The sequence below is a fragment of the Bufo gargarizans genome, chromosome 2, assembly GCF_014858855.1.
Source record: "Bufo gargarizans isolate SCDJY-AF-19 chromosome 2, ASM1485885v1, whole genome shotgun sequence".
Lineage (NCBI taxonomy): Eukaryota > Metazoa > Chordata > Amphibia > Anura > Bufonidae > Bufo > Bufo gargarizans.
Genome location: NC_058081.1, coordinates 253,515,301 through 253,542,566, shown reverse-complemented (window position 1 = coordinate 253,542,566; position 27,266 = coordinate 253,515,301). Strand labels below are relative to the sequence as shown.

The 27,266-nt window shown below is 37.4% G+C and overlaps 1 protein-coding gene across 2 annotated transcripts in view; it reads left to right on the top strand.

Annotated features, from left to right (window-relative positions):
- Nucleotides 1-20,606, top strand: part of TAFA5 (TAFA chemokine like family member 5) — a 579,109-nt gene extending 558,503 nt beyond the window's left edge. For both annotated transcript variants that reach the window (XR_006387627.1, XM_044276778.1), the window contains one exon: nt 18,709-20,606. Coding sequence is in view for 1 of the 2 variants with exons in the window: in XM_044276778.1 (XP_044132713.1) it covers nt 18,709-18,717 (9 nt within the window). In the remaining variant the exon portion in view is untranslated. The remainder of the gene's footprint in view (nt 1-18,708) is intronic.
- The last annotated feature ends 6,660 nt before the right edge of the window (nt 20,607-27,266 follow it).

The window sequence follows — 27,266 nt, the reverse complement described above, 5'->3', positions numbered from 1 at the left end:
TTTATGCGAGATCTTGAAGTAAAATGGCAGCGGCTGGCCTGCCATCAGCAAATGGATCAGGTAAGTATGATTTTCTTTTTTGCTTTTTTTTACACTATTTCAGGATAAATTATTTTGCTACCCTGAAGCACAAAGACATTCGGCATCACGGTGAATCAAATTTATCCTGAAATTCGGATTGAAGTCTATATGGTGGAGTTTGAGTCGCTCATCAATACTAATAATGGTAAAACAATATCTTGGGATGCTGCCGTGTGATTGTAAAGGTTCTTCCTATACTATGACATGAGTTGATATATCTACAAACTTTTCTACATTATCTAAGATATTTCTTCAGTTATACTCATTTGTTCAATCTTTCTGATATCTCTGAACATTCAGCATATGTTTAGAAATGATATAAAATATAAAAAAAAACTTGGGAAATAATATTTTATTTGCATTCCTATTTTCTGACCCCCACAACTTTTCATAATTATGTCTACAGAGCTTTGTGAGGCCTCATTTTTTGCAGGACAAGCTATATCATTTTGGGGTGTGTATGACTTTTGTATCACATTTAATAAAAAATAATTGGGTACATAGAGTGATGACAAAATGGCAAATTGGCAATTTTTTTCCCCCATTACACCATTCACAGTATCGGATAAATATTTTTCTATTTTAATAGTTCAAGCAATTTGGGACATAGAAATGCCTATAATGTTTATATTTTTTTATTATTTATTTTACTTTCATTCTGGAGAAAAAGGGGTGATTTTTTATTTATTTATTTTTTTAAACTTTATTTTATTTTTTTAGCTCCACTAAGCGGCTAGAACATGCAATTGTTAGATCACTTTTAGTATACTTTGTAGTTAATTAGCACTACATTGTAAGCTTGATTTTCTGTTATCCTATAAAGCCCTGCCACAAGCAGGCCTCAATAGGAGCTAAAGCTCCGATACATTATGTCTTTTCAAAGAGACTCAGCGTATCAGAGTGAACAAACAGATCCCCCACCACATGGGAAAGTTGTTCCTGGCACTGAAATGCAGTGCTTCCAGGTTTTCAACATTTAGATACCATAGTCACATTTTGCCATGGAATCTGAAGGACTAAATATCTGCAATCAACGTTATCACCAGTAACAAACAGCCTTAGGCGGCTGCTGTTTAAAACAGCAGAAAAACTAGAGCCTATTGCGCCCACTATGTTCGCAAACAAGTGCCATATGCAAATTATTTCCTTCTGCCATTCATATATGGTGCTGGAACTCAAGGGGTTAACAGTTAATTAAATAGTTTTTTTTTTTCAAATAAATACATAAAAAAATGATTATAGCCATAATTGATTGACTCCAAAGACAGTTCCAAATGAGCATTTCTTTTGAATTTTTCAGTCTCATTATTGTGTCAGACCTGGAGAATCGTCTGGTCCAACCCTGACCATATAACCCTATCCAAAGAGAAGAGATATTGTCTGCTGTGGTTTGCAAATGATTACAACATTGATATAGGAAAAGGCAATTAGCCAACATTTTCTGACCAGCATCCACATTTACTAGATACCCTATTAATCGTATAGCAAACCATTAAAGTGTCCACTGGCTGCTCCCAAAACAATGTAAAAATACACCTTAACACCTGCTGTATGAGGATGAAGCAATGTGAGAATTAAAGATGGGTATAATGGGAAAGTATTCAGCATTATTCTTCTGTTTGAAATGCTGTCAAACCTTTTAACCCCCTTATTTACCTGTTGGTACCTTCATACCTGTGTGTGATTGGTTATATTTAGACAATTTTTGTAGGGGGGCACAACGTTTAATTAGGAGACACTGTTAAGTCATTGCGATTTAGGTCAATCTCATGTTGTGTATTCAGTGTGAGAAATATGCTCCATGGGAGAGAACTATCATCTCCCTGTACTTTTTTTTTCATGAAAAAAATGTTTTAAACCTTGTGGTTACAACTGTTTAATTGCCACTAATAACACATATTCTGTGCCATCCTCTCCACTTTCTGAAGAGGGGGTATGATGGGGGCATGGAGTAAGGCACAAATGATAGCCAGTAAGCGCCTTATTTATGATGAGGTCTGCCCCTTATCATTAGTGGCTTCCTCTACCCCCATGTGTAAGAAGTATTTTCTAAGCTGAACACTACTTGTGTGACAGGGACCCACAGCATATAATGACCCACAGTATAATGATTTATAATGCTATGTGTTCCTGGCTGACATTAAATATAATTAATTTTACTCACATAGTGCCATCAGTACAGTTTATTAAAGCCAAGGTATGACAGCAACATACAGGATTAAAAATCATTTTAATGCCATGGATCCCTGTCATGTTCAGTATGGGAAATACCTATGATACATGGCGTGTGAAATTGCTTGTGTGAAATTGGCCTTAGAGTGTTTCAATTAAGATGCTTTGCAATAAGAGTATTTAAATCATACAGTATTTCAATTTGGTATTGTCTTTATTTTTATTTTTTTCTAATAAAATCCTGTAAGATACACAATGTAGAAAGGGTTATTAAGCACAGGAATCCTGGTTGGTAAACAAAGTGCCTTGAGGACATTTGTCCTTATCACAGAGTGTCTATAAAATTTGGCATCTTTCAACACAAATGTCAGTTTTTGATCAAGGAATCTGTAGAGTGGAACAGTATTATTAATGTAGGTCAGATCTGAGAAGAAATGCCAGAGCTGTGGAAAGAACTTAAACCTTTCAAACAATCTTAATGGGGATATACACTGAAAAATATATTTTGCAATAGTAAATGGCATCTAAACAACGATACATAGAATTATGTTAGCCATACTTGTAACAGTCACATGGAAATATCTTCTACAGTTGCAAGAAAAAGTATGTGAACCCTTTGGAATGATATGGATTTCTGCACAAATTGGTCATAAAATGTGATCTGATCTTCATCTAAGTCACAAAAATAGACAATCACAGTCTGCTTAAACTTATAACACACAAATAGTTAAATGTTACCATGTTTTTATTGAACACACCATGTAAACATTCACAGTGTAGGTGGAAAAAGTATGTGAACCCTTGCATTTAATAACTGGTTGAACCTCCATTGGCAGCAATAACTTTAACCAAACGTTTCCTGTAGTTGCAGATCAGACGTGTACAACGGTCAGGAATAATTCTTGACCATTTCTCTTTACAGAACTCAGCAATATTCTTGGGATGTCTGGTGTGAATCACTTTCTTGAGGTCATGCCACAGCATCTCAATTGGGTTGAGGTCAGTACTCTGACTGGGCCACTCCAGAAGGCGTATTTTCTTCTGTTTAAGCCATTCTGTTGTTGATTTACTTCTATGCTTTGGGTTGTTGTCCTGTTGCAACACCCATCTTCTGTTGAGCTTCAGCTGGTGGACAGATGGCCTTAGGTTCTCCTGCAAAATGTCTTGATAAACTTGGGAATTCATTTTTCCTTCGATTATAGCAATCCGTCCAGGCCCTGATGCAGCAAAGCAACCCCAAACCATGAGGCCACCACCACCATACTTCACAGTTGGGATTAGGTTTTGATGTTGGTGTGCTGTGCCTCTTTTTCTCCACACATAGTGTTGTGTGTTTCTTCTAAACAACTCAGCTTTGGTTTCATCTGTCCACAGAATATTTTGCCAGTATTGCTGTGGAACATCCAGGTGCTCTTGTGCAAACTGTAAACGTGCAGCAATGTTTTCTTTTTTTTTTTTTTTTTTTACAGCAGTGGCTTCCTCTGTGGTATCCTCCTATGAAATCCATTCTTGTTTAGTGTTTTACGTATTGTAGATTCGTTAACAGGGATGTTAGCATATGCCAGAGACTTTTGTGAGTCTTTAGCTGACACTCTAGGATTCTTCTTCACCTCATTGAGCAGTCTGCGCTGTGCTCTTGCAGTCATCTTTACAGGACGGCCACTCCTAGTAAGAGTAGCAGCAGTGCTAAACTTTCTCCATTTATAGACAATTTGTCTTACCGTGGACTGATGGACAGCAAGGCTTTTGGAGATATTTTTATAACCCTTTCCAGCTTTATGCAAGTAAACAATTCTTAATCGTAGGTCTTCTGAGAGCTCTTTTGTGTGAGGCATCGTTCACATCAGGCAATGCTTCTTGTGAAAAGAAAACCCAGAACTGGTGTGTGTTTTTTATAGGGCAGCTGTAACCAACACCTCCAATCTCATCTCATTGATTGGACTCCAGTTGGCTGACACCTCACTCCAACTAGCTCTTGGAGATGTCATTAGTCTAAGGGTTCACATACTTTGTCCACCTGCACTGTGAATGTTTACATGGTGTGTTCAATAAAAACATGGTAACATTTAATTATTTGTGTGTTATTAGTTTAAGCAGACTGTGATTGTCTATTGTTGTGACTTAGATGAAGATCAGATCACATTTTATGACCAATTTGTGTAGAAATCCATATCATTCCAAAGAGTTCACATACTTTTTCTTGCAACTGTACATGTTGTGCATACCCTGTTAAAAACACAACGACAGAGCTAAATGCATCAGAAATCCGTCTCAATTTGCACAAAAAAAAACTTTGTGCCAGATATATTCTATGTTTATGGCACCTCTTGTGGCTACCTAGACCACTTTGATAAGTGTCTAAAAAAGGGTGCATGACTTAGAAAAGGCATACAATTTTATGGTGCATAAACTATTTTGGTGAAAAATACTGCCCTAAAGTAAGCTAAGAGGTGGTTTGAGATTGAGTAAAGCATCAAAGATACCTAGCAAGATCCATCAAATCTATCACACAGTGTCACCCATTGTAATACTTTTAGTGCCTCTCATGCCTACCTATTCTAGTTTAAGACAATAATAAATATCCCCAGTAATGTAATTTGAAGTTGTAAGAGTGTCAACGGTTGGAATCAATGGGCAGTGGTAGGATTCCAAAAAAAGGCCAGTGCTGCTCCTAAGAATGGAGGACTGTGAAGGTTTTTCTAAATACTAGTCATTTAAAGTGTTTTTGGACAAGAAAGTTAGAAATTTGTTGGTTAGATAGATAGACGTGCAGCCAAGATACAGTACACTTGATGGTTAACATGTTAAATAAAGAATGTCAAGAAAAAGATAACTGACTTTTCAATGGATGTCAATGGCTTTTGTCAAGAGATAACCAAGATAACAGGGTGCCATGTGTTATCACAGTCAATTTTAGCTTGGCTATATCTGTAGATAGATAGATAATAGATAGATAATAAATAGAAGATAGATAGATAGATAGATAGATAGATAGATAGATATGGATATAGGTAGATACATTATGTATTATTCTGATTTACCCACAAATTATTTTACATTCACAATTTATGTAGAACTGTAGTTTATTACACAAAATGTTTATTCTCATTATAATGTAACAGCCAATCTTTAAATTGAATTTTTATAAAGGTTTAAAATTACCTTGTCTGCAAGCTGTTTATATTGCAGCTTGGCACTGTCATATCCATCTTATAATATATTCACCCTTTTGACATTGCATTCAATTACCTTCTCATCCAGCTAGTGCTTTTAATCATATTTTTAGTAAAGAAAAAATGCAATTATTAAAAAAATATCTCTGTTAACGTTTGTTATTATTGCAGTAGAATGCATACAAAGATAGATAGATAGCTAGATAGATAGATAGATAGATAGATAGATAGATAGATAGATACACAAAAAGGGAAAAATGGCAGCACAAGATAAAAAAGCAAAAAGAGCAAAAAGGAAAGAGGTTCAAGTCCAAAGGGACAAGAAAATCGCCCAGAAATGCAAAATATGAAAACAGGTAGCACTCTCAAATAGAAAAATAAATTGACAGAGTTTATACACTCATGCAGGAGGTGACGTGTTGGCTCTATACTAAAGCCTTTCTCAAGTATAGAGCCTAGTATAAAGCTGAAATGTTGCGTCCTGCATGGGTGAATTAACTATGTTGATTAATTTTTTTCAATTTGAGAGTGCTGCCTGTTTTCATCTTTTAGATAGATAGATAGATAGATAGATAGATAGATATATGTTTTATTTATTTATAACTTTTTATTTTATCTAAATAAAACAATGATTTGATTACGTAAAAATCTTCACCTTCTAAAGCTATATGGTAACAAACATGACATTGGAGTTGGAATTTAAAGTGTTTGTGACATATGGCTACACTTGCAAAGCTACCTTTCTTATGTGTGGGAGATAGGCAAGAGCTGCAATGGATGTTATCAAGTTGACTCACCAACCGAATCACCTAATGTGTTTGACATGTCAGCTGAGCTAATCTGTTACCTAATTTACAAGGACGGGTTTTTAGGTGGGGACTTTTTTTTTTTTTTTATTGCATTAATATTGTGCAAGGGGAAGATAACATGTCCTATGAATGTGGCACTAGCTGAAGAATCTGCAGCTGATTGAACTAGTGTTATTGTGTAATTAATGATAAGACCTATATCCTCTAAGTTTACTTCTTTTAAGTATAAAAGTCTCTTCCTCCAGTTTAGTTTGATTTTATAGTACTCCGGAGCCCACATTCACATTTTTTATAGTTAAAGATTCAGTGGTTGACTTAGCGTGTTAATTTATTCCAAACACTTATACAGGTGTGCAACAAATATCATTCTGGGAAAGAAGACAATATTTCTGCTTACACCATGAATCATCCAGTGCATGAAATATGGTAATGTCCTTGTCTGCTGTCAGCTTCCGTGTTGTAAACATATATGCCAAAATGAATCATTGACAGCCTTTTCAAGTTGCCTTAAAGAAAAATATGTACAACTTCTCAAAGATATGTCCAAAACCAGGGGAGCACCGAGTAACCACGGAGCCCAATAGCAAAACTTGTGATAGGAACCCACTCCACTATCTAGACAAGACAATAAAATGTGTAAAATTATTTTGGTCGTCCTAATGAATATGGGCAGTGCCCACAGTAATGCCATAGCCCAGGGATAATGACTACAATAATGCGCAATAGTGAAATAACAGGCACAGTATTGTCATAGTGCAGTGATTGTGCTCACAGGATTGTTACAATATTGGGATAATGTACACAATAAAGTTATAGCACATGAATAATGCGCACAGTAATGTCATGTGTAGGAAGGCGCAAGGGTCCATCGTTGATGGAAGGCATGTGTCACTGGCCTCGGTGAAGTAAGAGCCGGTAATTTCAGGTGTCAGCGGCAGCTAGTGCTGATTTGCTATTGTAGTATGGCTGTATAGCTGATCTGGGACGGCTCTTACTGGGAGTAGTCGAAAGTGCTGGGTGGGTGACTACTCCCCATGTTCCAGGCCGGGTCTTGACTGGCCTATATCAAACCCAGCCAGCAGTGTCAGCAGGGTGTGGATTACTCCTCTCTGACAGTGGAGCGCTGTCAGTCTCTGTGTTTGGGATCTGAGGCTTTGTGCCGTGCTGGAGGGCTGAGAGCTGCACGCTGGGAAACAGGCCCCCTAAAGCCTGCTGTGGACCACTGGAGATAAAACTGCAAACAAGGTGATTTTGTTCTGTGGACTTTCCATTGTGTGAACTAACACCAAGACTGAAAAGTGTTGTTTTTGTTTTGGCCTTATGTGTGAATGAATAAACACTGAAGTTTTGCTTTACAAACATTTTTTTTTTGCCTCTGTACTGCATCCGCTTACCCTGCCTAACAAAGCGAATCCTCACAAATGTTACAGGAATAATTAACACAGTGATTTCAAGGTACAGTGATATTATTCACAATGATGTTGTAGTACAGGGATAATGCAAACAGTAATGTCACAATATTGAATTAACAGGTAAAGTAATGTCACAGTGCAGTGATGGAGCACACAGTATTGTCACTAGAGATGAGAGTTTTGAAAAACTTAATTCTGTAACTTAGGCAAAGTTAGCCAAGAAATTTGATTTGTTACAAATTAATTTGTCACAAATCTCTATAAGTCAGGTATGCGCAGGCCAATCTGCCTTAGAGTACGGCCACACAGAGCGTCCATGCTGCAGGTGGGTTGACGCTATGCTGTGGTGATGAACCATGTGGTCAATAAGCCGGCAGCTGTCTTTCATTTAATAATAAAGACCACACCTTTAAATATGGGCTATTGCTGGTATAGGGTTTGGCTATTTAGGTTGGGGGGACAATATGCATATTATTACTGTTCTTGACTGCAATCTGCCGGTTGACAGTAATGAATATTAATCAGCTCTGGCATACCAACTTCTCCAACTCCATCGCTCTCCTGCTCTATAGGTGGGAGCCCTTCTTCTTCCATCTGCTTTTCCTCCTTTTCCACATCATCTAATATTGATTGGAATATGCCATCAGGAAAATCCAGCTCTTCCTCTCTCTGTATCTTGCTGACTTTTCTAGGACATGGAGACTTTGAAGGATGATTTGGAAGAAATAAAGCCAGCAAAAGATGAGGATGGTCATCATTAAGACCTGACCCCCAAAAGGGGTGCAGACTGGATGGTATTGGTTGCACTGGCAGTGGAATTATTAACCCTGGGTTCACACCTGAGCGTTCTGAAAGGAGCGCTCTGTATGCGCGATTGTACGGGCGTTTGCAATCACGCATACAGAGACAAGCTAACGCCCATTGTCGCGCGTTCCCGAAAGTCTATGTACGGGAACACGCGACAAGACGCCCCAAAGAAGCTCAAGAACTTTTTTGAGCGTAGGGCGTTTTTCAGCGCATTCAAACGCGCTGTAAAACGCTCAAGTGTGAACCAGGGCCATAGGGAAACATTGGTTTTCATGTGTTGAGCATTTTACAGCACGTTTGAACGCGCTGTAAAATGCTCAGGTGTGAACCCAGCGTAAGGCTTCCATCTTATTGGTACTGAATTACATATATTAGTTTATGACTGATGTACAAATAAGTAAATTTACGAATAAATAAATAAAATTGATGAAGAATAAGGGTCCATTCGCAAAATGGGTCCGGATCTGTTCCGCACTTCCATTTTGCGGCCCCGCCAAAAAATAGAACATGTCCAATTCTTGCCCGCAGACTCAGACAAGAAAAGGCATTTCTATTATAGTGCAGCCATGTGCGGTCAGCAAAATACGGAACACACTTGGCAGGTGTCACAATGCGGACGTGTGAATGGACCCTTCCTCTCTAATATTCTTCTATTAATCGTTTTTAGCAACATTGTCCCTAATGCATGAGCGCATGCTGCATCTCTCTCTATGCTCAGCTCACAGGACAATGGTGGAGACCTTGCGGGATGAGGGTTTTTTAGGGCTCTGACATCACAGGGGATGGCTATCTGTGGATTGGCTGGCTGCACAGGATTATGGGCTATCTCGCATTCCCGGCTACTGACTTTCACTTTGTAACACGTCCAGCTGATATTTTAGGAAAAATTGGTTCGTTACCATGAAGTGCAAGGAAACTTAAGACCAAATTCCGCTTTGTTTGCTTTGCTTCACTCAACACTAATTGTCACAATAGTGGGACAATGTACAATAGAGATACTTCACAGGGATAATGTACACAATGATGTGTCAGGGAAAATATACTCAGTGGGCCAGATTTATCATTAGCTCAGGTCAGAATAATGGAGTGAAAAAGTCCCCCAAAAAGTCCCAAACGCTAAAACTGCGCACAAATTTTTCTGCGCTGCACTATGCTCACCATTTTTCTGAAAGTGGGCGTGTTTTCTTATGTAAATGAATCTCTAGACAGATTTACTATTGGGACTATTTAAAAAGTCGCAAAAAAGTCGTAATTTCACCCCAGTGAGGACCATGCTTATCTTATAAGACTTTTTATTAGAACATGCGACTTTTTCATAAAAACGTGCGGCTTTTTCGTAAAGATGTTCGACTTTTGTAAAGCTGCTTACTGACGGATAAACTGCTACCGTCAAACCACATTTATTGCAGTCTTAAAGGGACGATCATAAATCTGACTTGGCTAAAACTGACTTTAGCCATATGTGAAAGTGGAGTGAGCTGTCAGAGTCATGATAAATCTGGCCCTGTGTGTTTATAGCAGAGGAAGTATGCAGAATACACATGTATAATGTAACCCATGCTATATCACAGGAAAAATGCATATAAAATGTGCACTGAGATATCATATTATTGAAAAAAATAAACTGTGTAATGGCATAGCGATAATTCAAAAATAATGTAAGAGAGCAGAATGGAAAAAATAATCAGTTGGGGTAACCATTAGGCCCCAGAGTGAAACTTAAAATAGGGCCACATTCATTTATCCATATTCCCACCTCTTCCCATCATCCATAATTACCATTAACTGCACCTTATCTCTCATTGGCAAGGGCATACATTTTTTTGTATGCATAGTTTATTAAGATGTCGAAAGGATAAATTTAATGTATTCACTAATAAACAATAAATTGACAAAAGTTTTATATACTGTATCTATAAAGAAGACTGAATTCATTGCATGGTAAACTTTTGGTAAACTATCAGTGCAACATTCTTATCGTATTATTTTTAGATGATCTATTTTTTATGACTTGTGATGTTCACTGGTTACTTTATACAGAAATAAGCCAAATATGACTGCAAGTTTTAGCATACTGCCCTGTCAATCATCTGTCACTCTACGAATGCTCAAATACAGCTCAGTTTGTTAATTAGAATGTGGATTCACTTACTTGGTTCTCTAGTAAAACATTAAAATCATTGTTACTTCGAAGTCAATAGTAAACTGTTAATAAGCAGGTTTTGTGTAGTTCAAGCAATATGTTCTTATTATAATGAGCGCTTCAATTGAAAATCAGAAACTAAAATAAAAATCTCATATAGAAATCCATGCATTCTGTGAAATATTATGACTTGTGTGTTACACCTTTACAAATGGTTGGCTTATATTGTGCAAAGAAAAATATTCCCTCTGCACTATTGCAATGACTACAAACATGGTGTAGCAGACAGTGGTCAGATGGTACAGGATTTCATGAAAGAATCTCTTTGGATCAAATTAACCAATTAGAGCTTTTGCTCTTAAAATATTTCAATTTGCCACCTGTTTGCTTCCAGTTTTGTCAAAAATGTAATTCTTTTAAAGGGCATCTGTCAGCAGATTTGTACCTATGAAACTGGCTGACCTGTTACATGCGAATTTGACCGCTGAAGACATCTGTGTTGGTCCCAAGTTTATATGTGCCTGCATTGCTGAGAAAAATTATTTTGCAATATATGCAAATTAGCTTCTTGGAGCAAAGGGGGTGTTGTATCTAAAGGCTTAGCTCTCTCTGCAACTGCTGCACCTTCTCCACTTTGACAGATCGAGGCAGTGTAAATATCATTACACCTGACCCTGACTTTTCCTAAAGTACAGAGGGTGCGGCAGTGTACAGTAGGTGAAACGGTAATGACTCAGTTGATCTTAGAGGCTCACTTGTATATATTAAAACATCATTTTTATCAATGCGGGCACATATGAACATAAGACTAGTGTTGATCACGAATATTAGAATTGCAAATTTATATTGCGATTATAAGTACTTTGATAATTTGCGAATATTTAGAATATAGTGATATATATTCGTAATTTCGAATATTCAAGATTTTTTTATTGCAAATTTTCATAATGCAAATTTTCATAATGCTAATTTTTACCACAAATTTTCAATTGCCAAGTAAGAACATGATTCCTCCTTGCTTCTTGCTTGTGGGCCAATGACTCATTGGCCCACAAGCAAGAAGCAAGGAGGAATCATGACTTTAAATGGGATAAATGATGAATATTCTAAAAAACTAATATATAGTTCTATATCGAATATATACATTTTTTTAAAATATTCGTAATATTCTAAAACAAGACTATATTGCAATTTAGTGAATATTGAAAAACAAACAAATCTAGAGCAAATGAGCTAATATAGTTCTATAATCTCCTTTGTCTAATAGTCGTAATTTTTTTCTCATCTGAAGTCCAGATTGTAAAAAATGTCAACTATTGAAAAAAAAATATTATAGCACTATATTAGCTAAATTGCTCTATATTTGTTTTTGTTTTTCAAATATTTGCTGTATTGCTATATTTTCTTATTTTAGAATATTACGAATATTTGAAAAAACTAATATATTCAATATAGTGCTATGAATCATTGGCCCACAAGCAAGAAGCAGAGCAGAATCATGTTTTTGCTCGGCAATTGAATAATTCACAATAAAAATTGGCATTACGAAAATTCATATTATGAAAATTTGCATATTACGAAATCATTACCTTGACGATTTTTTGAGTAAATGTAACCCTCTTCTCCCACTCTTCACACACTGATAGAAACACCGCAGGAGAAATGCTAGCACAGGCTTCCAGTATCTGTAGTTTCAGGTGCTGCACAGCATATGCTGTGAAGATACGAGATGTGCAGCACCTGAAGATACGGACACTGGAAGCCTGTGCTAGCATTTCACCTGCGGTGTTGCTATCAGTGTGTGAAGAGTGGGAGAAGAGGGTTGCATTGACAATCCAACACAATGGGCAGCACATTGAACACATTTTATAAGTGGTCAGAAACTTGTAAATAACTCATGAAAGAATAAAGTTACGTTAAAACCAAGCAGACCATTGTTTTTCTTGTGAAATTCCCAATAAGTTTGATTTGTCACATGACCCTCTTCCTATTGAAAAAAACAAAAGTTGGATTCAAAATGGCCGACTTAAAAATGGCCACCATGGTCACCACCCATCTTGAAAAGTTTCCCCCCTCACATATACTAATGTGCCACAAACAGGAAGTTAATATCACCAACCATTCCCATTTTATTAAGGTGTATCCATATAACTGGCCCACCCTGTACAATGTCACTTCTAAATGATCACTGAAACAGAATGCTGGTTTTAGAAGTTGTATCACTATGGAACTAAATCAGTTTTGGGTCAATTTATCAGAGATTTATCAGAAAGTAGATACACATTTTTTTTTTTTTAAGTACCACATTTTGGCCATACAATCTTCATTTTCATGAAAGTTACCATGCTTGACTAAGGCCTCATGCACACGACCGTTGTGTGCATCCGTGGCCGTTGTGCCGTTTTCTGTTTTTTTTCGCGGACCCATTGACTTTCAATGGGTCCGTGGAAAAATCGGAAAATGCACCGTTTTGCAGCCGAGACCGTGATCCGTGTATCCTGTCCGTCAAAAAAATAGGACCTGTCCTATTTTTTGGACGGACAACGGTTCACGGACCCATTCAAGTCAATGGGTCCGTGAAAGAACATGGATGCACACAAAATTGGCATCCGCGTCCGTGATCCGTGGCCGTAGGTTACTTTCATACAGACGGATCCGAAGATCCGTCTGCATAAAAGCTTTTTCAGATCTAAGTTTTCACTTTGTGAAAACTCATATCCGACAGTATATTCTAACACAGAGGCGTTCCCATGGTGATGGGGACGCTTCTAGTTAGAATACACTACAAACTGTGTACAAGACTGCCCCCTGCTGCCTGGCAGCACCCGATCTCTTACAGGGGGCCGTGATCAGCACAATTAACCCCGTCAGGTGCGGCACCTGAAGGGGTTAATTGTACTATCATATCCCCCTGTAAGAGATCAGGGCTGCCAGGCAGCAGGGGGCAGACCCCCCCCCTCCCCAGTTTGAATATCATTGGTGGCCAGTGCGGCCCCCCCCCTCCTCCCTCCCTCTATTGTAATAATTCGTTGGTGGCACAGTGTGCGCCCCCCCCTTCCTCCCTCTATTGTAATAATTCGTTGGTGGCACAGTGTTCGCCCCCCCTTCCTCCCTCTATTGTGATAATTCGTAGGTGGCACAGTGTGCGCCCCCATCGGCCCCCCTCCCTCTATAGCATTAACAACATTGGTGGCAGTGTGCGGCCTCCCATCTCCCCCCCCCCCCCGATGATTGGTGGCAGCGGAGTTCCGATCGGAGTCCCAGTTTAATCGCTGGGGCTCCGATCAGTAACCATGGCAACCAGAATGCTACTGCAGTCCTGGTTGCCATGGTTACTTAGCAATAGTACAATAGTAGAGGATTCATACTTACCTGGCTGCCACCAATGTTGTTATTGCTATAGAGGGGGGGGGGGCGATGGGGGGCGCACACTGTGCCACCAACAAATTATTACAATAGAGGGAGGAAAGGGGGGCGGGGGGCCGCACACTGTGCCACCAACGAATTATTACAATAGAGGGAGGAAGGGGGGGTGGGGGGCCGCACACTGTGCCACCAACCTATTATTACAATAGAGGGAGGGAGGGGGGGCCGCACTGGCCAGCAATGATATTCAAACTGGGGAGGGGGGGTCTGCCCCCTGCTGCCTGGCAGCCCTGATCTCTTACAGGGGGATATGATAGTACAATTAACCGCTTCAGGTGCCGCACCTGACGGGGTTAATTGTGCTGATCACGGCCCCCTGTAAGAGATCGGGTGCTGCCAGGCAGCAGGGGGCAGTCTTGTACACAGTTTGTAGTATATTCTAACTAGAAGCGTCCCCATCACCATGGGAACGCCTCTGTGTTAGAATATACTGTCGGAAATGAGTTTTCACGATCTAACTTATATCCGACAGTATATTCTAACATAGAGGCGTTCCCATGGTGATGGGGACGCTTCAAGTTAAAATATACCATTGGATTGGAGAAAACTCCGATCCGATGGTATAAAAGGGACTCCAGACTTTACATTGAAAGTCAATGGGGACGGATCCGTTTGAAATGGCACCATATTGTGTCAACGTCAAACGGATCCGTCCCCATTGACTTGCATTGTAATTCAGGACGGATCCGTTTGGCTCCGCACGGCCAGGCGGACACCAAAACAACTTTTTTTTCATGTCCGTGGATCCTCCAAAAATCAAGGAAGACCCACGGATGAAAAAACGGTCACGGATCACGGACCTACGGACCCCGTTTTTGCGGACCGTGAAAAAATACTGTCGTGTGCATGAGGCCTAAAACACACAATCCACAAATCATGGTGATCGTAACATAATTTTGTTAAGATGCTTCTCTGTAAGAGGCCTAAGAAGGTAGAGGGCTAAGTGAAAGGTACAATTAAGTAAATATACAGAGAAACCCTTGAGTAAAATCTGCTGCAGTCTGCAAGAGAACTGCAACTTGGTTTGATTCATATTTCAGCAAGTCCACATACAAAAATAATTAATAAAATATTAAATATGCCAAACTAAAGGTTTTCTCTTTAAGTCAAATGCATATATTTCATTTTGTTATGCTTTCATCTATTTCTCCATTAATAGTGTAGCGTTTAAAAGTTAGATTGTTTTAACCAAGATTTCTTCAAATTAGATTATGAAGTATTATAATTAGTCATTACCGGCGGGGCAATATTTGAATTTGCAATATTTTACGAATATTTGGGCGAATATTTGTCTTAAATTAGCAAATTTGAGAATTCACAATTATTTTCTTGATTACAAAAATCGTCAATGTAATATGCACGCATTGCGCGCGCAGTACAGGTGTGAGTCACTGTTGCTACATTTTTCAAGCTGATAGAAGTTTCCTGAGACTGGAGAAAATGGTTGGCAGGGCAGAACATTACAATAGCTTTATATGTAGTGATCTATTGCAATGCGCTGTATAGTGTGTATTATATTTACACTATTTACTCCTGACGATGCCTTTCCAGGCGAAACATGTGTCGAGGTGCAGCTCCGGTCACATACTCTTGGTTCCAGCATACCATGGGTAACTTTGCATCTGTTGTCATGCCTTGTTAGTTAGTTTGTTATCTTAAGGATACTGATTACACCTAGCACTTTTGCCCTGCCTTATTCTGTGTGATTTGGCTACCTGCAATTTCATGCAGCCTTTTTATTATTCTGGGGTGGGCAATCTTGGCTACGTGTGACCTTTTTTACCTTGTATAAGCATGCAGCATACTTACCATTATATGTCACTTTGAGTGTACCTACAGTTCACCCATATCTATGCGGTCTCATACCCAGGGGTGTGACCCCTCTTTCCCTGTCAGTTGGGTTTTGTGAAGGTGGTTGCTTTTGACCCTGCTACGTGGGGGCCCCCCACCCTCCTCTATCCTTGTGCCTTATGTCATTCAATTTTTTGTTATTTGATTATGTCTTAATAAATTACATATATTTTATATGTGCATTTTTCATCTTCTTTGGGGTTATTGGTCTGGTTCTTTTGTTTGGTTGAGTATACTATACCAGACCCCAGTGTTATCTTACATACCATTTGAGTGAGTTCTTCTTTATAGGTTGGTCTTATATTTACACTAAGGCTGATCATACCCTCAGGGTCTGAGCAGCCTTAGGTACATGGCATCCTGGATGCCTTTGCAAGCTCCCTCTCTCTCAACCCCATAGTATCTGCGGGCAGCTGCTGACCACAGCATCTATGAGGTTAAAAGGCCAAGATTGGTGCCAGCACCGATTTCGGCCATAGCAGCAAGTTATGTTACAGCTGATGCTCTCTACAAATGGCAGCAGCTCCGTTCCTGAGCCACTGCCATCAATGCTAGTACAGAGGAGCAGGGGGTATCAGGGGAAGGGGTGAAATGACAGCATATGGGAGTGCTAATGATTATCAAGACCACGCAGAGAACAGTAACATTCATGCCTGACCTCAGACTGTGATCTCCATGCTATAGATCACAGCCTGAAATCAGATATTTTCTCAATGAAGTCCTGGTTAGTCTGCAGAGACTAGCCAATCGCAGCACTTGTCAGCAAGTGACCACTCTGATTGGTCCCTTGTCAGTTTCCCAGTGTCTCTACTGTCTGGGAGAGCGGAGACTCCAGGGCTTTGACAGTTTGGATGTGACTGTATGTCCAAATGCAATAGATTACTTGAAATTTGTACGTACAGTTATGTCTAAATGAGTGAAGAGGTTAAATTGAAAAAATAAAATAAAAATTAAGATATGAGAATCACTATATAGTAAAATTAAACAGCAAAGTGCAGATTTGTAGTTATTCTATGTAGAACACTGGGTAAACATATATGTTTGCAGTTTATTTTATGCACACATGTGATTGATACTTTTATTGTCAATCTTACAATAAGTTTATATCATTAATCTTTGCTGCTGTAATAATAAAAAGTATCCTTGTATTTTTGCTGTCCAACTTTAAAATAGCATTTATGCCAGCTGAGATCAAAAGCTAAAAGCTAAAATTATGTTTCTCTTCTGTTATGCTAGCAACTTAGAAGAAACCGATACACAGCCTTTCATGCATTTTCATAATGAAGAGTGATTTAGCCACCACCACCAAATGGAAATTGTCTGATGCAGGTGGTGAATTGATGGCTATTTGCTATAACACAAGTAAATATAAGTTTTCCCCTGCAAAAACACATCAGAAATACCATATGAGAAGCTAGATACACAAAAAAAAAATCTAAAGCAACAAGTAGAAGTTATAGCATAGCATGTTGTCTGATGTAATTTTTATGTGACATTAATAAAGCAATTTATTAATAGGTATATTTATGCAATGAAGTACAAATGGTAGAATTGTGACATTAAATGCAGCAATTCAATACACCGTCTAGTATATTGATTCCACTTATAAAATGTTATATATGCATTGTGCTTAAGCTTCAAGTCTATGTACATTCAAGGGCAATTTTTTATGATTGCATTTTACTTATTTTTGGACTTAAAATAATGTTTTCAGTTGGTCTTAATTAAAAATATTCTGTAGCTTTGTCATAAAGGGTTAACTTCTGCCTAGCTAGGAGGATCATACTTTTACTTTCACTTTGTGCTGGTCATCTAATAACCCTTATCTCTAAATTTCTAAAAGGTCATAAATTCTTATTTATGCAACATTCTTATCAGTAAGATAAGAACTGATCTATAATGAATGATATAGAGCTCATAAGTGACATCGCCTGAGTTGCCTAATGGAACACACTAAAAATAGAAAGCAACCACTTGAGAATCTCAAGGTTTTACAGAGAAAGGGGCTCAAAATTCTTAATAAAGGCAAACTGATTTTTTTTTAGCTCCAATGAATAAAATGCTAAAATTATAAAGAAAATCCCCCAACTGTGTCTTATCTTTGAATATGCTAATCAAAAGCATTATAATTATCCATTAGTAACATTCTTATCTCTTTATGAATTATTTAAGTTGTTTGTGCTGTGTTTTTTTATAGTGTTTTATGCAACATTATTTATTGTAATGCTAGTCATAAGCAAATATTTAGAAATTTGATTCATGTCCGATTTGTCCGATTCAAGTAGCTTTCTGAATCTAATATGCTCCAGTCTTTCCAAAAGCTAGCAATGACATTCTAGTCTCTCTTTCTCTCACTCTCCTTCTTTCTTTCTTTCTTTCTCTCTGCAAGAAAATCACCCAAATTGAATCACATATAATTCAGATTTTACTGAATCCAAATATGTGTAAACATTTGGGCCAAATTTTGATTCTATAGAATCAATTAGCTTATCACTATCTATGACCATTATATTTTTATGACTACAAGATGCACAATATAAGGAATGAACGGATACATCTCCAGGCCTAAACAGTTAATTTCCTTTTAAATAACTATTTAGTCAAATCAAATACCCATGTACGTTATTTAGATTATCTTAAGCCACGTAATGGAAGGACTTTATCTTCATGTTATTTTTCAAGTTGTTTTTATACCTCTAGAATGAGTGTTGTTTTGTTCATTATAGTTGCCTTTGAGATCTGAGCATACTTACTAAAGGTTACATTTAGCAGAGAACAATAGAGACTTGAAAGTAAAATATTGACTTACAGTGTGTGTGTTTATTGATCTACAGGTCTCCTGACAAATGCAACAACCATACTCTGAAAAAGGAGTTCAGGCTTGTGAGAGCTATGTACTTTAAACAAATTCTCTGCTGTGGATCCTCATCTTGTATGTCATCAACTCTGTCTGTTCCCCGGTATCTCATAAAAGACGGCATAATTCTCTACGTTATGAGCAAAACTCTGTCCTTCCATGTAAAGGATCACTGGCAACAAGAAAACTGTATGTTGATATGAGATATGCTTGGGCATTAGCAATACAGTTAACATTTCATCTATGATGTGTACACCACTGCTAGACTTGATGATATCAACTTCTCTGAAACTGAATATTCTACCATTTTGAAGAGTATTCTTCCCCTTATCAGCCTTAGAAAGAAGACTGTTTTATCTACAAGAGGACTAAAAATAAAAGAGTGACTCCTTGTGCCCTGGACTGTCTGAATTGCTTTTATTTTCTTATATGTTGGATATAAATACAATAGACCAAAGAGTAAAGCCTATGTTCAAAAGGACACGGACCTAATATCGAGCATATTGGGGTTAAATGTAAAGGTTAAACATGAATGCTTCTTATGATTTATCAAAAGGACATGTTTTGAGCCTTTTCAACTTGGGAGTTTTACTATGTAGTGGACATCAGTATGGACAACTGCAGCAAAATGGATGCAGAGATAGCTCTTCACTAGAACATCTAAAGAACCTAATGGAGCATGGAGAAAACAGTAACAGCCTATGTTTCAAAACACATTTCACAAAACAGAAACTGTCTTAATGATATCTTTATTCCTCTGTACTTAGAATGACATTCCCATACTAAACTCATTTTCAGTTTTAACCAGTAAAATATGCCTCTTCTACAATTCCATTTTGATAGTTGAAATTGGATAAAACGGTATTTGCTAAAGAGCATGTTTGGTCACCTGGCCTCATTCAGTCCACCATTTAGCACCAGAAAGAAAATTCAAGAAAAAAGTGATACTTGTTTGAAAGAGATCATTAAATGTATTTTGAAAAGCCTAAAGTTATATATTTAACAGTTTTTATATGTTGTATATTTGTAGAAAATCCTATTTAACAATTAACGTAGTAACTCTACAATGGGAAAATGTCAGAGTTCTGTTATGTTTATTACTTCAGTTGTCTCTGAAGTCACCAGTGTAGTTTTGCTTTCTTCCATTGGGACGTTTTGGATGTAAAGCATGAGCAGAGAGGACTCTGTAGAAAAAGCAAAGAATATTGTTTATATAATATAAATGCATTCAACCATTGCAATGTTGACAGGCATTTTTTTTTGTCTTTGCGTACTGGTGAAAATAGTCAAAAAACATATCTACATTGCTTTTTCAAATAACTTTCGATCCTTCTTAAGGATGCACATATTCTACAGTTTATGGGGATGTGTATGAAGAGTATATATAGTCCTATTGCTTATGCAGAAGGTAATGATATTTGTCATTATAGACCATGGCTATATGTATCTTAATAGATATTACCCATATTCTGTACAAGATTTACCTCATCTTTAGAAATCTATTTTTATTCTTCAGTTTCATGAAGCAAGCAGTTACATTTAAATTGTGTGGAATCTAGTCATTCAATAGGAAGCCCAAATCTTTTTGTTGTATTCTCTGAGAAGTTAGTGCATTACAAATTAGTGTTCTGTCTTCCTTGCAAATTTTTATTTTTTTTATTTTAGTTATTTACCTTACTTATGTTTTAATTGTCTCAACAAAAGCATTGAAAACTACCACATTAAACATATTTTACATTTGTCTAGCTCTATCATACTAAACTACATGCAACATTAAATTGCAGGTTAAAATTAGAACTTTACTAAGGTTAAAAATGATCTGGGAGGTAATGGTAGTAACACACGTTGTGGATACTGAACGGCTATGGATGGATTAAAGGTTTCCAATTATTTTATTGTAGGGCTGCTGTTACAATTGTTTAAGTTATCATGAGATTAAATATATTTTGGCATAATCACTTTTTGTTCCCTTTCGTTTGACTAATATGAGTTTTTTGGGTGTTTGCCCAGTGTTTTTGACAAACACCATTTCATAGTATTAGGTAGAAGAACCTGCAATAAATAGTGTTCTCAAATTGAATTGACATGATTCTCTTGACCATGTTTCCAAATCATTGCGTTAACTCCTTCACCTCACAGAGTTAAGTCATCAGCGTTTTTTTAAAATAAAATTTTATTTAGATGCAAGCTCATTATTTGAATTTATATCCCTCAAGTGATCATATGATGCTGTCAAAAAGTAATAGAATTAACTTTTCTACTGAGTTCTGATCAATATTGTGCCAATAGGAAAACTCTTTCAACAACAGAAGACCAACTTATGTTAAGTAGTGAAAAGATTAGTGTCTAGGCTTTCAGGTTCTTATTTATTTTCCACCACACAGAATATTGCCCATTTATTAAATTTTAGTTTACTTTGTCATAGCTTAAGTATTTGGATACAAAGATTGCCAGCTGTTTCCACGTATACATCAATTGTGGGATATAAATTTAAAGAACAGTAATGCATATATACTTCATATAAATTGCTAATAATAAGTATCTAAACTTCGTTCAAATGTGACACAATGCAGTACATTGAAATTCATTTTGTAGTTAATATTGTGTCTTTTTTGGAAGACTTTAAACTCAGGGATGAAGGGGTTAATGTGCATACAATGGAGCAAAGTAGTTATATTTTATGCACTCAGAACAGCTGAAGGTGTTCCATTTTTATTGCTTTAAAGTATTTGCTGTTGTATTGGTATAGCTAAATTATAAAAAAAAATAAAGATAAGTCTTTTTATGGAGCCTTTTGTTCACTAAAACACTATGTGGTTAGCCCCATTTCTTCAGAGAGGTGTTTTTTTTTTATATACAGCTGCCTTTCACAATGCTTTTTGTTTTAAGAAGAGACTTGCCAGGTGGAAGTGTGGAATTGTGCTGAATTATGATTTTTAAACAAACCAGATTAATTATTAAAGGAAGTCTGTCACCAACAACCTACCTGTCCAACCAATTGCATAGATATATAGCTATGGTTTATCTGCAGTGCTGTTTTTCTTTTGTTGATCCAAGGCTATGTCCACGAGTTATGATTCTTTTTTTGAATATGCAAATTAGGTGATTGTTGCAAACGGGGTGTTACCATTGCCCTTGTTACACCCATGTTCTGCTCCTTCTTGTAACCAGCTTTTACCTTGCTGCTTTGATTAACAGTACCAGGCAGTGACAAAGCAGTGAGGTAAGGGTTCAACACAAAAATAAGTGAATCTAGGGTGCATAAGAGCCACAATGATGCCTTCATTGAACCAAAATCCAAATGCCAATTTTGCATTTTAGGGAACAGTATCATAACTCTGCAACAGAGCCTGTGAGTAACAGAAAATATAGTTTTAATCAGGTAAACTCTAGCTATGTGTCTATGCAAACAGTTGGATAGGGAGGCCACTGGTGACAGACTCCGTTTATATATATCTTATTGTATATATATACAGTACAGACCAAATGTTTGGACACACCTTCTCATTCAAAGAGTTTTCTTTATTTTCATGACTATGAAAATTGTAGATTCACACTGAAGGCATCAAAACTATGAATTAACACATGTGGAATTATATATGTATCAAAAAAGTGTGAAACAACTGAAAATATGTCATATTCTAGGTTCTTCAAAGTAGCCACCTTTTGCTTTGATTAATGCTTTGCACACTCTTGGCATTCTCTTGATGAGCTTCAAGAGGGAGTCACTTGAAATGGGTTTCCCTTCACAGTTGTGCCCTGTCAGGTTTAATAAGTGGGATTTCTTGCCTTATAAATGGGGTTGGGACCATCAGTTGCGTTGTGGAGAAGTCAGGTGGATACACAACTGATAGTCCTACTGAATAGACTGTTAGAATTTGTATTATGGCAAGAAAAAAGCAGCTAAGTAAAGAAAAACTAGTGGCCATCATTACTTTAAGAAATGAAGGTCAGTCAGTTTGAAAAATTGGGAAAACTTTGAAAGTGTCCCCAAGTGCAGTCACAAAAACCATCAAGCGCTACAAAGAAATTGGCTCACATGCGGACCGCCCCAGGAAAGAAAGACCAAGAGTCACCTCTGTTGCGTAGGATAAGTTCATCCTAGTCACCAGCCTCAGAAATCGCAGGTTAACAGCAGCTCAGATTAGAGACCAGGTCAATGCCACACAGAGTTCTAGCAGCAAACACATCTCTAGAACAACTGTTAAGAGGAGACTGTGTGAATCAGGCCTTCATGGTAGAATATCTGCTAGGAAACCACTGCTAAGGACAGGCAACAAGCAGGAAAGACTTGTTTGGGCTAAAGAACACAAGGAATGGACATTAGACCAGTTGAAATCTGTGCTTTGGTCTGATGAGTCCAAATTTGAGATCTTTGGTTCCAACCACCGTGTCTTTGTGCGACGCAGAAAAGGTGAACGGATAGACTCTACATGCCTGGTTCCCACCGTGAAGCATGGAGGAGGAGGTGTGATGGTGTGATGGTGTGGGGGTGCTTTGCTGGTGACACTGTTGGGGATTTATTCAAAATTGAAGGCATACTGAACCAGCATGGCTACCACAGCATCTTGCAGCGGCATGCTATTCCATCCGGTTTGCGTTAAGTTGGACCATCATTTATTTTTCAACAGGACAATGACCCCAAACACACCTCCAGCCTGTGTAAGGGCTATTTGACCATGAAGGAGAGTGATGGGGTGCTGTGCCAGATGACCTGGCTCCACAGTCACCGGACCTGAACCCAATCAAGATGGTTTGGGGTGAGCTGGACCTCAGAGTGAAGGCAAAAGGGCCAACAAGTGCTAAGCTTCTCTGGGAACTCCTTCAAGACTGTTGGAAGACCATTTCAGGTGACTACCTCTTGAAGCTCATCAAGAGAATGCCAAGAGTGTGCAAAGCAGTAATCAAAGCAAAAGGTGGCTACTTTGAAGAACCTAGAATATGACATATTTTCAGTTGTTTCACACTTTTTTGTTATGCATATAATTCCACATGTGTTAATTCATAGTTTTGATGCCTTCAGTGTGAATCTACAATTTTCATAGTCATGAAAATAAAGAAAACCCTTTGAATGAGAAGGTGTGTCCAAACTTTTGGTTTGTACTGTATATATATATATATATATATATATATATATTCACACTGTTACAAAGCTCCAAATTCCCTGTTGTTATTCAAATTGCCATAGAGTTAAATGATAACATTCTATCTGGCTGCAGCCGCCACTAAGGTAAGCTGAATTGAAGCCGTATAAATATGCACAAAGGAAGTGACTTACAGGTAGTAATTATAGTTAGCTCTCTAACATATATATATATATATATATATATATATATATATATATATATAATGGAGCTTCAGCTCTTTTCAAAAATATTTTAAAAATATATCAGGAAAATTGTTTGCCATTTAAATTAAAAAAATCTGGAATTTTCATTAAAGAGCAAAAGTGTTGGCCTACCACAATATAAAGCATAGACTTGTTATGTTCATATTGTTTTTTCTTTGTGTCCACTGTTTGCTTATTGTATATAAAAATAGCACTCAAGAGACTACCTTTGTACACTTCTAAATGAACTGTAAGGGAATACGACTTATGTTTAACTACAGAGTATAAACACAAAATCTAAACATTAATATGAGCAAGCCTTCATGATTAGAAGGTACTCTGAGTGGCACTCATCGGATAAGGTAAGTGAAACTCAATATTATTAGGAAGCAACCAAGTTAAGTAACATGAAGAATTATTTAAAGAAATTAGGAGTGGAGACAATCCAGTGTATAAAATCAATATCAAATATGTAAGTAATAAGGTAAGTGAAATGTTATGATTCACTGGTAAACATCAAAAACACAAAAAAACTGGTGGTTTATTTTTTTACACATACATTTTATTAATATAGAAATATCCATGCTTGTCAATAAAATGTAATCCATTGAAAACACTGTCTTTCTAATAGCTACCTATGAGATGTACATTACAATAATGTTGCTGGACAATGAACTACTATGTGGTTGGTAATTAAAATATGAGGTGAGTAAAGGTTGATAGGACAAAGGTGTAAGTTCCGTACTGGGCTGACAAAGACATATTCACCATAAATTAATATGGAATGTTAATAAATATACAAATAAATCCAGTACTGATCAAAATTAGCAATGACATTTATGGACTCTTCTCTAACTTTAGGTGATTTCTTCTCTGATTTTAGTTATTTTCTTACCAGACCTCCATAGTGATTTTTCCTAGCCTTCGAACATCTTTGTAGATGTCTCTTCCCATGAAAATAACACTGACAGATCCTGCTCCCCTAGAAACAACAGTGCCACAGGTGATGATTACTGAAGATAAAAATGAGACACACAGTGCCCCTTGAAAATAATATTATCCTGCAATGCCCGTGAAAATAATACCACCAGCCATAGTTCTCTCTGAAAATATTAAACTTAGCATTTGAACCATTAGAGAAACACTTCCTTTCAGAAAGAGTTATTTTTTGAAAAACTCAATATTCATAGAAAAGATTTGTTAAAAAATAGTTTTGCCTTTTTTTATTTTGCACTTCTATGGCATTGAAAACTAAATACTAAATATTGTCCTTTTATAGCAAACATCACAGAGATAAAACCATATAGATAGGTAATTCATTGTCAATTTACTGTTGTGAGAGAAAGATGTTACATATATATTAGTAATTTAGAATCGGGATGACAGTTTAATGGCTCTAATAATTTATTGATAGGTCTAGGTATAAAGGCCTACAGAAGAGCATATCAGTGCCACTGTCCCCACTCTGTCACGGGGCCACTATTGTTACAGTTACTGCCACTGCTGCCACCGTCCCCACTTTCTCATGGGGCCACTATTGTCACGGTTACTGCCACTGCTGCTGCTGCCATCCTCCCCACTTTGTCATAGTGCCACTACTTGAATCTTGGGGCACTGCATGGTTAAATGTATGGTGCTAAATTAGACTAGACACTAACATTGACAGGTAATACTGATGCTCAGTGATTCAACAGCTAATAGAAGGGATTAAAAAGCATGTTTTTGGACTACCACAACATGCATTAAAAGAAAAAAAAAAAATCTCCACTACTTTATTGGCACACCTCCATTTCTTTATTTAGATACAGCTCCTGCATGGGCCCACATTGTTTTTTAAGATGTACTGAAGGGTGCTATATGCTTTTTTTTTTTTTTTTGTTTAACAAGAGATTAGCTATAAATCTTGGGGCACACTGTTACTGCCACTGCTGCTGATGACTTGAATCCTGGTGCATTACACAAATAAGTCCTGATGCTTTTTATTGACCTATAATATTGACACACAGTAATTTGGCAGCTAACTGAAGCGATTAGCTATGAAACTTGGTGCCCTGCACAGTGATGTGGATGGCGATAAATCATAAGTGCTGGTAATGCTGATGGCACAGTACCTAAAGAATAAATTAACTATGAATGTGGGTGCACTAGAACAAAATGCACATGATGATACACTACCCCTGCACTTTCTCTGCAGTCTCCATGCTGTTTAAGTTCCAAGCCTTCACACTGAGAATATGCCGCCAAGTGGGATGAATATAATTAGGCAGAGGGGCTTGGGTATATCACATTTATCACGATTCGTGACAAATTAATTCAGAATGAATCAAACTTTTTAATGAAGCGAATCATCCGAATCATATTTTTCTAAACTTTGATCGTCTCTAGTGATCACTAAAGACATAGCTAAGCAGTGAACTGACATTTAAAGATGAGGGAGAAAGGAAAAGGGGCCTGATAACAGAAGAAGAAAACATCCAATTCTGCTATAATATATTGCACATTTTCTTGTATTTGCCTATACTATTCTTTTATGGAAAAAAAAGATATAGCAACAGTTACTCTTTTACTAAGATTTTAAAGACATGTCCATTGTTGGTTACAGGAAATTATTGTGCTCTTGATGCACAAGTATGCTTTCTGGTTGATAAGGAAAGGACAATTGATAAGATGAGTGAAAATCCATGTTATTTCCCCCCTGGGGACATGTACAGTTACATAGGAAGAGGGAATCTATGTATCTTCCTCTATACTAGCCTGTGCAGCCTATCCGCATGTCACCAGCTGATCGGCCCTCTTGTCTCTCAAGCAAGCTGATGTCTTAGCCAATCTGAAAAACGGGTTGGCTGTTTATCAGGGCATATCTTAGGCTGTGTAGCAGCTACAGATATGAGCCTAGTCTTTTTTTTTTTTAAAGCTGACAGTCTAGACTAAAATCATTACTAGCTGCTCTACATTGGGAGATACAACCTTTAGAAATCAGGTTGGGAGTCAAAGCTGCTCAGAGATACATTGCTTGGCGGAGTACCACTAACTCCTTGGACTACCACCTATCAAACCCTTTTTATATATGAGTAGATTGCCATTCCCCACCCTTTTTTCTGTCTATGGCATTAAATTAGCTCAATTGCATTATACATATAACAGTCAGCCAAAGTTATTTCTACCAACTTCAGCATATGTATATACATATTTATTTCAATGGGGAT